General features: G+C 40.5%; 1 protein-coding gene across 3 annotated transcripts in view; it reads left to right on the plus strand.

Moving 5' to 3' along the window:
- The window catches only part of gramd1a (GRAM domain containing 1A), a 35922-nt gene extending 26358 nt beyond the window's left edge, over positions 1 to 9564 (plus strand). For all 3 annotated transcript variants that reach the window (XM_061050031.1, XM_061050030.1, XM_061050032.1), the window contains exons 14-19: positions 1557 to 1660; positions 2905 to 3135; positions 4641 to 4725; positions 6326 to 6433; positions 6917 to 7037; positions 7267 to 9564. In XM_061050031.1, the coding sequence (XP_060906014.1) occupies positions 1557 to 1660; positions 2905 to 3135; positions 4641 to 4725; positions 6326 to 6433; positions 6917 to 7037; positions 7267 to 7368 (751 nt within the window). In that variant the 3' untranslated portion in view covers positions 7369 to 9564. The remainder of the gene's footprint in view (positions 1 to 1556; positions 1661 to 2904; positions 3136 to 4640; positions 4726 to 6325; positions 6434 to 6916; positions 7038 to 7266) is intronic.
- The last annotated feature ends 1933 nt before the right edge of the window (positions 9565 to 11497 follow it).

An 11497-nucleotide genomic window follows, 5' to 3' on the forward strand; every position in this document is an offset into this window, starting at 1 on the left:
ACATATTCACCCGGACTTTATCCCAGATTTTTTTCCTGCAAGCTCTCCAGTATTTTCTCCGCAGAAAGTCTGAGTGAGCTGTTGTGAGACGGAAGCAGGATATTATCAGGAGAATACACCTCGAGCAAGTGGTAGAGGGGGGTGACGTTTATTCCCTGCGATTGGTGTACGACTATAGACTGTATGCACGCGACCGCTAGGATCTCAATGCATGTGATTAAACTGCTGCTTTATGATTTCCACAATGTTCTCCTCCACTATTCTGTTGATATTGTGATTCTGTTGAACTACACGTAGAGTTGATATCAAGGCAAACATTCTCATTATAGCGTCGTAAAGCGGACTTCGTGGCTTTGCCCACCACTTCCGCGTCGTTCTTTTTACGAGGGAGACCCCACCTCATGTCCGGCGAGGATTGTCTCCGACTGTGTGGTGCATGTGTGGACAACCAGATCAGGAGGATTTCAGGGCCAGTCCTCCTGAAATTCTGTAGAAATGTTAAGAAGTGCATATACGATAACGGCTTTAGTCAGCTACTGAAATGACTCCAAGTAAACACGTTGAATGTGTTAAGATCACTAAAGTAATCAAGTGTTTTTGATTCAGTGAGAGTCTGCACATCGTGGAGTCTAAGCATTTTCCAGCCTTTTCTTTAAATACTGGAACCATCATGAGGTTTTATACAGTAGATGTTATTTTAGGTCTTCATTATAACCATAACAGGAAGCGCTTCAACTTTTTCCCAAACTGAGAAAGTGCTGCGTAATTGATCCACATGCCAACAGTGTAAAAATATATCTTTCTTTAATAACCCTTAAAGCACGTTGTTGACAGCTGCTGTCACTTTTCTTTCTTTTTCTTTCTTACTCATGTCTCTCCTTTCTCGTTTGATTTGTAGATCTTACTTCAAAGTTGCAGTTTTGTTTCAACGTTTATCTGAAGTCGTGAACATCAGCACCAGGGCCTCTGCTTCATTTGGTCCTCCGTCCTGATTCTGAATATTGTCTGTGTTACTCCGAATAATTGCGCGCAGTTATTTTGTCACAGTCTGAAAAAGACAAAGGCAAAGGACTATTTTTACAATTGATTGTCTTTAACCGATACTTTCTTCTAGCTCACTTAAAGAGTGCCTTGTCTTCATCAAAACACAAAATAATGAAACAGGTTATTATAAAAAGATACAGGCAGATAGAAAAAGGTTTCAACAGTAGTGATTTAGTCTAATAAAACTGTTCAGTGTCGACATGAGTCTGTGATTTTCAAAACGTTGGAGTGGTGCCATTTCCATGATGTGTGTTTTATGATTGATTTCTTCAGAAACATAAACAGGGATATTTTATTTAACTTCTCATGTGCTATCTTAAATGTGTCACTTGGGTTGATGGTTTTCAAAGGGAGTTTGCAGGGGTTTTAGGGAATTTTATTGGCCACTTCTACAGTTTCCTCCTCCAACAGATTTATGTTAAAGCACTCAGTAGTAGGTTAACCAGTTCTCTTGGTAAATAGCTCATTACAAATGTATTCTGAATATGTGTTTTTTGTTTGTTTCTCCTCAGAGTTTCCTCAGACATCTGCTACAGGAAGCAGCCATGGAGCCTGGTGAAAACACTGATTGAAAAGAACACCTGGAGCGGCATTGAGGAGTACTACAGATACATGGGTGAGTCCATCTCTTCCAGCCTGTCTCTCCATACACACGGCCTGTTGAACGCAAAGTGAACTGTTCAGACGTATTTTCCCTTTGTACATATCTGAACAAAGTTAAAGTGAAAGTTGGCCACACCTGATATCAACGGCAGATCTTTCAAGGCTTTCATTCAGCAGATAAGAGCACGGCCTTTATTCCCTTTGTGTGTTTTTTGTTCATGATTGTGTTTGCAGAAGTGGTAGAACTTGTCAAGGAGGCTTGTGAGAGCCAATCCCACTTAACCCTTTTTAAATAGATAATATTCCTTTCATTCCGTCTATGATTCATATTCCTTTAGATTTGACTGATAGGGTTTTTTAGAAAGAGAAGAAGAGAGAAATTATTGTTTTGAATTACTACACTCTTTCCTTTTTGGTACTGATAGTTCACTTTCATGTTCAGTACTATCCAAAATGCATTCTCATTATTCTTTCTAAACATGGATGATAGAGGTGACCCCTGTACAATTTAAACACGAGAAACTTTTTTCTGTGCTGACCTTTTAACTGAGTTAAAGTTAAAGAAACGCAACCAAGAGAAGCATTTTGAAATCAGAGGCTGATTTGAAGCCAGTTTTGGTTCATGTGCAATTAACCCAAATGCATTGTGTGCATTGGGGTAATTGCAAAACCCAGTGCAGTGTGGGACGTGTAAAAACTCCGGGGCACATACTCTGAGAATGGAACTGAAAAAACGATGTTGCCTCATCAAAGATAGTCTACTTAAATCCTCAAATAGAATACACATTATTGTTTTTATGTGGAGTCTGTTTTCCGCAGAGACCCTGCCCTCTGCCTGGCACTTCTTCATTTTGCTGGGTCAGGAACATTTCTTAGCATCACCAAGTTTGGGCAGCAGATATGTAGGCCAAAGTCAGTAACATGGTATGGGGACAGGACTCTATCCAATGTCGCGAGCAGGTGACAGATTGTAAGCACACGTCTTTGAGGAAGCTACTGCTGTTGTTGAGGCAGGGAGAAGGGGCCAACTTTAAAAACTGTGTGTACTTCTGATACTGCCTTTAAACTCTTAAAATAAATATTGGTCCTTGCTCAACACATTTTCTAAGGCCCTGTAATATGTTGATGAGGACACACTTTGAGCTCTGATCGATAGATGTAGTGAGAGATATTTAGATGTTCAACATAAAAAGATTTCAACATTCAGCTGTGTTCGGAAAATGTTCTGACAGTTGTTGTTTACTTTCCTCCGTGCAGAGAATGAGGTGTGCAAGCTGGAGACGCTACTGCAGTCTGAGGTTACCGTGGTAACCACAGGCGAAGCAGTGGGTGCAGATGCTGCTAAGACTCCACCTGCTCTGCGGCGCCGCAAGCGGACGTGCTCTCGGCGGCAGGGCGATAAGGAGAGAGAAAGAGAGGGAGGAGGCATGGGCGCCGGAGAGCGAGGGGACAGAGGAGTCGGGGAGGAGAGGGACAGGAGGGAGACCAGTAAGTCTGAAGGGACACACGTGTTGAAATGCTTTGCACCAGTGTGGGAATTTCTATCCTTGCCACCAATATTGAAGGTCATGTAACCAATCAAAACAACTGAATCTATACTCTGTAATACACTGCCCTCTAGTGGTTCTTGGTGGAGCTTCAGGGCTGAAAAAAAAAACACAGAACCCAGTCCCTGAAATGCTGAGCAGCAAAGACAGGGCATTATAAAAAACACAGCTTTGAGGATAAGAAAGAACCCCATATCTTTGTAATATAGCAATAAGAAAGGTCTTTTACCTGCTTTTTGTAAAGTGTCTCGAGATAACACTTGTTATGAGTTGACGCTATACAAATAAAAAATTATTGATTGATTGATTGATATCTATTTAAATGAAGATGCAAAGAAATATTTAATCAGAATCAGAATCATTTACATTTACAAGGAATTTGACTTGGTGTATTGGTGCAAAAAACAGTTAACAAAGGAAATAAAGTGAAAATAGCAAGAACTTAAATCATAAAATATGGAAGCAATTACAATATATAATATAGAATTTAAAAATGTAAAAATATAAGAAACACAAAGTCTACAAAATGTGCAATGGAGGATCTGTGCGGATTGAGAATGAAACAAATCTTACAGTGTAAGACATCAATGATAATGACATCATCATGACGAGCATTAAAGTAAAATGGCATGTTTTTAGCAGTACATGTTTGATTGATGTGCTTTAAATGACTCTGCAGTCATGTCCATGTTGTGTGTATTAAACCTGTTCATCTGTAAATATTCAGACCCTTCCCCCGTAAGCTGCTCTTGAAGGCCATCACAGATTCTAAAGCCTGATTTATACTTCTGTGTCGAATACGCCCCTCCTCAGAAATGTAACTATGTGTCGAAATGACGCAGACAGGAAGCCCTGTGATTGGTCTTCATTTTCCTCTCCTGACGTGCATCACATGTAGAACATTTGGATACCGAGTCTTACTATGATGAGAACATGTGTTCTTTGTATTAAAAACCTCAGTGTGCTAAATGCAGGCTCACTAGTAGCCTGAGCTAACAATGCTGTCGAGCTGAATATTCCACCTCCTCCGATGTCTCCTGTCTTTTCTTCTTTCCAATAACTACAGTACAATCAACTGCTGCTCAAAATGTGTCATCCCCAACTCCAACATAGTCCGATCGGTTTCAGTCACCATGGTTTCCTGTACACAAACGAGCCGAGAATGTGGCAGAACCGGAAAGAAGCGATATATAACTATCATAGGCGTAGTATTGCAGCGACACCAGCGCTTAAGTATGTAATGCTCACTACGACGTAGACCACAACACACTAGCTATGCCGTAGATTTGACGCAGAAGTATAAACGTATTAAGGTGTATTATTAAGAAGTATAATAAATGATGGCCAAGAAGGTGTTTCTGGGATTGGGCTTTAGTTATTCCTGTTAGAAATATGACCACGATGGATCTGTAATGACTGAAAACTTTGGCTTGTTCCTCTTTGCAGGCGCTCAGTATATAAAGCTGGGTGATCGTTCCCGTGGTGGAGGACAAAGTAGTATATCAACCATCCTCCTCATCGTCAGCTTCATGTAAGTTTCATGTGCATGCTGTGTCTTTGTCGCATCAAATCAGCAGACTCTCTGAATCCCCGTTCACACCTTCCTACCTGGACATTTAAAACCCTCAAGATTGCTTCAAGCATGTTTAACTGCACACTGATCATGTGGGCTTTACGTCTCATTTACTATTTATACCTCACATAGAACAGAGATGAGTATATTTGAAGAGATCATAAAGAATTGGATTTTCTTAATGTTCAAATGTAGAATGTAAAATATGTAAATGCGAGAGTTATCGCTGCATGCAGCCCCCCTCCTCAGAAGTACAGGACATCCTTTCCTATATTCTGTAATATAGAGGAATATCTAAAGTTTCTGTCTGATCAAATCTTTGGTTTGATTCTTTTTTTTGACTGTTTTGGCTTTCTGCTGTCTTGTTTCTATCCCCGTCTGAATGTTCCTCTTTTACTCAGACATGTTGGATATCGATCTTCTGCATACTAACAGCCTCACTGTGCCTTTCTTGCTATTTCTCTTCTTTTTCCTTTCCTTTCCTTTCTGCAATACTTCTTGTGAGTAGGATCTGTATCAGGTCAGTATGAGAGGCTTTGATTTAATATTTAAACAATTAAACAATATTTTTTTATGTTCTATCCACTTCTTCCCCACATCAATTACATGTGCCACAAATTCAGCACGTCCCACATTTCCCAGAATGACTTTCAGCACTCTTCAAACAACAGCATTTGACTAGTCAGCTGTGTGGGAATATAGAGAGACTAAAAGCTACAGCAGAGTAAAAAGTTCTCAAAGGGAAAGAAAGGATCACACTCTTCCCTCCACGTGCAGCATGTGTGTTAGCTGCAATGCATTCTGGACTATTAAAGGCTACTGGCAGAGGACATATTGATTCTGTGACTGATGACTGTTACTAAGTCCAGAATAAAGTCGTTATTTAGGCAGAAAACTCCCCTGAGTGTTCCCGGTAGACATCACTCTTCCATAGCGAGAAGAAAAATGGCAGATCTGCAAAAAGTTTTGCTCTAGTCTGGGGGTGGAGTCCATGGGAGGAGATACCAGGAGAGAGGAGGGTTTTTTTTCTTTGCTTGAATCCCACTGTGACATCACAAGGAGAGCAAATTTGAAACGGAGCATTTTTCTCTGGACTTATGCAGACCACAATCAAAGGATTGGATGGCTTTATTTCACATTTTGTGTGTTGGTAGACACTCAGGTTACCCACATATGTTCAAAAACACTGTGAACTTGGATTTTACACAATATGTTCCCTTTAAAACATTTGCATGAATATCATCTAGTTGTGAGGAGTTTTTATCTGTGATAAAAAGTGTTCAGGACTGCAACATGTTCAGTCGTTAAAGTTATTTACGACACAGACATGTGCATCAGGGTGGATTTGTCCTGTAATAGATTGACATTGTGTTGTTAACTAGAGAAGGAAATACTGACATATTTGTTTATCCTCTGTCAACAATATATTTATTTGCCTTTTGGTATCTCACTGATGTTCTCTGAGTGATTAGTTGAAGCATTTGAACTCTTTTTTTATTGAGATATATTCAGTAGCAGTCATTTTAATGAACCATCCTTTGTCTCTCTTCCCCGTCAGTCTGGTGGTGCTGGTGGCTCTCAACATGCTGCTGTTCTACAAGCTGTACGCTCTGGAAAGAGCGGCCCATACACTGGAGACGTGGCACTCCTATTCTGTTGCTGACAGGTAAACACCCTGCACTGTTTTCCATCCAAATATACGTAGACCATCAATTATCTTGGAATCCAAGGTTTTTCTTTTGGGATTTGAGGCCTGAAAAGAGTTTTAAGTTATCACAGGTCAGGAAATCTTTTGTTGCATGTTGTTCAACAAGTAGATAAAAAAAATGACACTTTATGTTTTTCTTTTCTTCTTAATGGATAATGTTCAATGTGCTGCTTCTAATTAGGGACCCAGAAAGAAGAGCTTTTTGATAGCTTTCAAGTTGTGTTTGGATTATCTGTGTGGTCCTCAGTGCTTTTTTTGTGAATAAAGTTGAAAAAAAAAAGTTTTAAAACCAAAATGGTTGTTACCAAGAAACCCCCCCACACACCCTTCACTTGTCATGAAGGGGGGATAAAACAAACACTTTTTGTATCAGGCTTTAAACCTGTTTTATTTCTCCTCTCCTCTCCTCTCCTCTCCTCTCCTCTCCTCTCCTCTCCTCAGTCCTTTGCCTCAGACAGCTGGAGAGTGGGCTCAGGTTTTACAGCTGCAGAGGCAGTTTCACCAGGCTCAGCTCAGCAAGTGGCAGCAGATCCTGCAATCCTCTGTCACGCTCCTTGACCAGGTAAGTGTGTGTGTGTGTGTTTGTGTGTGTTTATTGGAGTCTAGAGTAAACTGCTTGTAGAGATGTCCACAGGGACTAGCCAGCAGGAAATCTCATGCATCACACAAACTGTGCTGGATCGTCCTTGCGTTTCATTATCAAATTTGACTCGACTTTTTTTCTCTCACCCAACCCCACCCTCTTAATCACCCCAACCCCCAACATCACCCCGTCCATTTTTATCTTCCAGATGAAGCAGTCTTTAGAAAAGCTTCACCGAGGCATCGTGGTCCCAGAGGTGCAGCAGGATCCCCCCGATGAGACCACCGCAGAGACCCTGACTGACGCCTGAGTCCCACCTCTTCTCGTCAGAACCTTCCCCCCTTAAATGTCTCATATTTCTGAACACACTTTGAAGAGTGGACTGGTGAACTTCAGGACTGAGTTTGTTCTTTCCCTCATTTCCAAATGGAATAAGAACACGAGTGGGACATGCAGAGGGACTACATTACCCAAAATTCTCCTCGCCTGACTGACTTGAATTGGCGACGTTTGCCTTCAGCCTCAACCGGTAAAATCTCCACTGACTGAGGACCACAGCAATAATGAACCTACAGCTGCAAGTAATCTGTATGTGGTGTATGGAAACAGGCCACTGGTGGGCTGATTTAAACCTTCACTCCTCAATAATCACAGAAAGATTTCAAAATGACCGACTGAATAACTTCCGCTTGTTTTACGACTATCACAGACTCCAGCTCCTCCTCTGACAGCTTTCATCCGTGCAGTGAGAAGGGATCTAAATTCTGGAAAGTGGGAACTTTTTCCTCCTAGTCCTGGGAACAGATATACCTTTGCCTCTAGAGAATGCCTGCTGAAACAAAAACAAAACAATATATATATATATATATATATATATATGTATATATATGTATGTGTGTGGCGCCACCTGCTGTGCGGATGTGAGGAACAAACGCCCAGGAGGAGAGGGGGGGGGGAAGTGCTGACAGGAGCAGGCAACTTTCTCGCTCTTCCTGTCAGGGATTTGTTCTCCTACATGTCCAATTTAAGGCTGTCAGTCACTCTGTGGGAGCCAATGAGGAACATTTCAACAGACACTCTGGTTTTCACTCTCATTTTTAGATGTAAACACTCCCCCCCCCCCCCACCCCCACCCCCACCCCCAGACCTGTCTGGGTTTTATCTTCTTACAAAACAAGTGTGTTGGTTCGTCTGTTATGACAACAAACTGCGTCTGACTGTTCCACGGACTGTTACAGTATTTATTATCACCATTGACTTTTTGGTCTGAAGTCCTGTCCTGCTCTCAAGAAGTCATTTGGTCGGTATTTTGTGCTCTGATTTGCTGTTACGTTGCGGACCAAGAGGAGCTACACGAGAAGGATTACTGTCACAGCAATAATGACAATAGTGATTCTAGTACTTTTTGAATGTTTCAAACAAAGTAGTATATAATAATAATAATTATGATGATGATGATGAATTGTGTGTGAATGTGCGTAGAGGCAGTGAAAAATCCAAGCGAAGAAGACTTGACAGATGTGTGCGTGTGCGTTCAAGAGAAGCCCTCACTGTTACATTTTCATATTAGCGTTTGTTTCCGCGGATTTCTCTCTCTCACGTTTTGGTTGCTCGCTCTTTGTATCACAGAGCATGACCGAAACGGTTCAGGTTGTTACGTAGACCTGATCAGGTAGAGACATGATTATTAAAACACTTGTCTAACCGGGCCGGGCGTTTAAAAAAAAATAAAAAATAAAAAATGGACCAACCAGAATTGAGTAGGCCCAGATGAAGAAGAAGGGAATCCTTTTTTGCAGTATTGTTTTTTTTTTGTGTGTTTGCGTTTGTAAAAAATCGATTTGATTTATTGTTTTCTCTTTTTATTCAGTTCCTTTTTCATTTCGATCTTCATTATGTTGTTGTCTTTATTTGTCGTTTATTTTCAGTCCGGTCCTCTCCGTCCACTTGATTCAGATATTTGAAAAACATCTCGACCATCTCACTCATCTGCACTCGCTCTTAGCTTTCTTCTTCTCTTTCTTTTAATCACTCCGCCCCACTCTCCCTCACTTCCCTTCTGTGCACCCCTTCACCCGTTCCCTCGTTCTCCCCGTTTTGATGAAACTAGCGGCTACAGAAGCATGTGGGCCATGCTGTGCGTGGTCATCCAAAAATAGCTAAAGAGTGTAATATTTATTCAGGGATGGAGGGAGGGGAGGGGAGGGGCTAAGGGAGAGAGAGTGACGGCTGAGGAGCGGGAATGAGATTGTACTGTAAAGATGTGACTGTACACCACGCCATGGAGAGAAATGAAAAGTTCTAAAACATTCAACACCTCCTCTCTCGTCTTTGAGTCTGTGTTTGTCCTCACTATGAAAAAAAGTGGATCTAAATCTGCCTTGGATTTTTTATTTTGCAGCTTGTTTAGCTTTCACATTCGGTCAAACACTGTTCAGTCAATAATTAGATAAAATGTGTTCGGACTCTGGCTCAGGGGAAGCAACATAAAGGAGTGAAATACATATTATCGGCTAAAATATTCTTTATTTGTACGTCACTGTTGTGAAGTCTTAAAGATCACAGTTGACTGGTGATCTGTAGGTTTTGATTGTTATTCAGGTGTCAAATCAGACATGAACTTTAAAGAGCACATACAAGAAACGTGTCATAACTGATATCATTGGTCAGTTATCAAAATATTGCAGATTGATTTTCTGTTCTTGCAGAAAAATGTGGAACATGTGAAACAAGAGACGGCCTTTTGTTATTCAATCAAGGACATGCCTTACCTGAAATCATTGAGCGTTCACAATAATCAAAAACAACTTTATCCAAAGATGGAGACGATCACAGAAGCAGTAGTTACTCAGGGACGACGTTCATTTGATTTCTGAATTGTCCTCTTAAGTCACAGTGGCTATGATTAAAAGATTCAAGATTAAAAAAAAACGTTATGATCCGCCACAAAGTGACAGAAAATTCCCTTTTGGTTTGAGGCTCAAGTTACATAAAAAATAATTCACGCCCTTTAGACTCGCATTAAAACCTACCACGAGTTTCATCGATTAGTAAAAGTTAAAAAGAAGTGTTTATCTAGCCTTTTATAAATAAAAGAGTTCTTGTAGATTACTTTTGACCCAAGGGTACTCTGAAACGAGTGGGGATGCAGACTGCTTTCTAGAGGACACCACATTTAAATACATAAATCTGCAGGGTAAACAAAGGTTTGATCAGAGGAATTATATTTGTATTCATATTTATGCTGCTTTACATTAATGTCTGATATTGCACTGGTGTGCAGGATTCAAATGAGCAGTCAGAAAAGACGGGAAAGCCAAGTGAAATGAAGGAAAGATGAAAGATCAAGTACTGCGGTATTGAATTCAGCAGAATCTTATTTAAAATAGATCATTTAAAATATCAATTATTGTTTTTATAGATTAACTTTGTATTTCAGGATGTGCGTTATAAATGGCTCTTTGGAGTTTCACAGCTTTAAGTGAAATATTAAATGTATTTCTCCTGACTTAAAATCCAAAACCTTCAAATCCTAGATCCAATTATTATTTATTTTGTATCTCTTGTGGTGAAACTCGTGCATTAGATTCTATGTGAAAGTTAAAACGCACTCATATTTCCCTTTTGTAAGTTTAATTTGACTGAGGACAAATGTTCTTTTAAACATGCAATGTGACATTTCTGCCACTAGGAGGAGCACATGAACGCAAAAACAAATTAACACGTGGATTGATGACGTCACTCAGTAACTTCAGAGCCTCATTGCCCAAAACAACCACCACCGAAGACCAGAATCTTTCCGATGTGACGACAGGAGAAGTCATGTTCATTCACAAGGTGATGTATTACGTTTTTCTTTTCCTTTCCTTTTTTCTAGGTGACTGGATTGAAAAAGTCTTGGTAATATTGAGGTGGAACATTTTGTGGTTTGCGGCTCATCCAAAACATTTCTGGACATTTCAGGAGTTATTTGAATGTGAATACAGAAACACAGCAAACAAAATGAGTGGATATCTCCTTTGTGTTTTCACGGGCTAAGCAGCTTGGAGATGCAATACCACAACCAATTATACAGGAGTGAAACTACGGGAGAAGTGACAGTGACATTACACGTCTACACTATACTTTCAATACTACTTAATGAACTTCCTCACCTCATGCCTCGATCACCTGGCTCTAGTAAGGGATTCTTTCCCTGAAAAGAATGCAGAAACGCGGCCTACATTTGAAAACGCAACCGACATATAGGAACTCCCATGACAGAAATGACCAATGCTTCTGAAATATCCAAAGAATTGGAGATTACAGCAGCAAAACATCAAACCTATTACCATGATTAAGGCACAGCTGACAGACAAACAGAAACATCACACACACAATGGCACCAGTACATCAAAAAGAACACAGACTGCAGAGGGCCTAACGGTTAGGTGGCGCCA

This window comes from Labrus mixtus, chromosome 11, assembly GCF_963584025.1.
Source record: "Labrus mixtus chromosome 11, fLabMix1.1, whole genome shotgun sequence".
Lineage (NCBI taxonomy): Eukaryota > Metazoa > Chordata > Actinopteri > Labriformes > Labridae > Labrus > Labrus mixtus.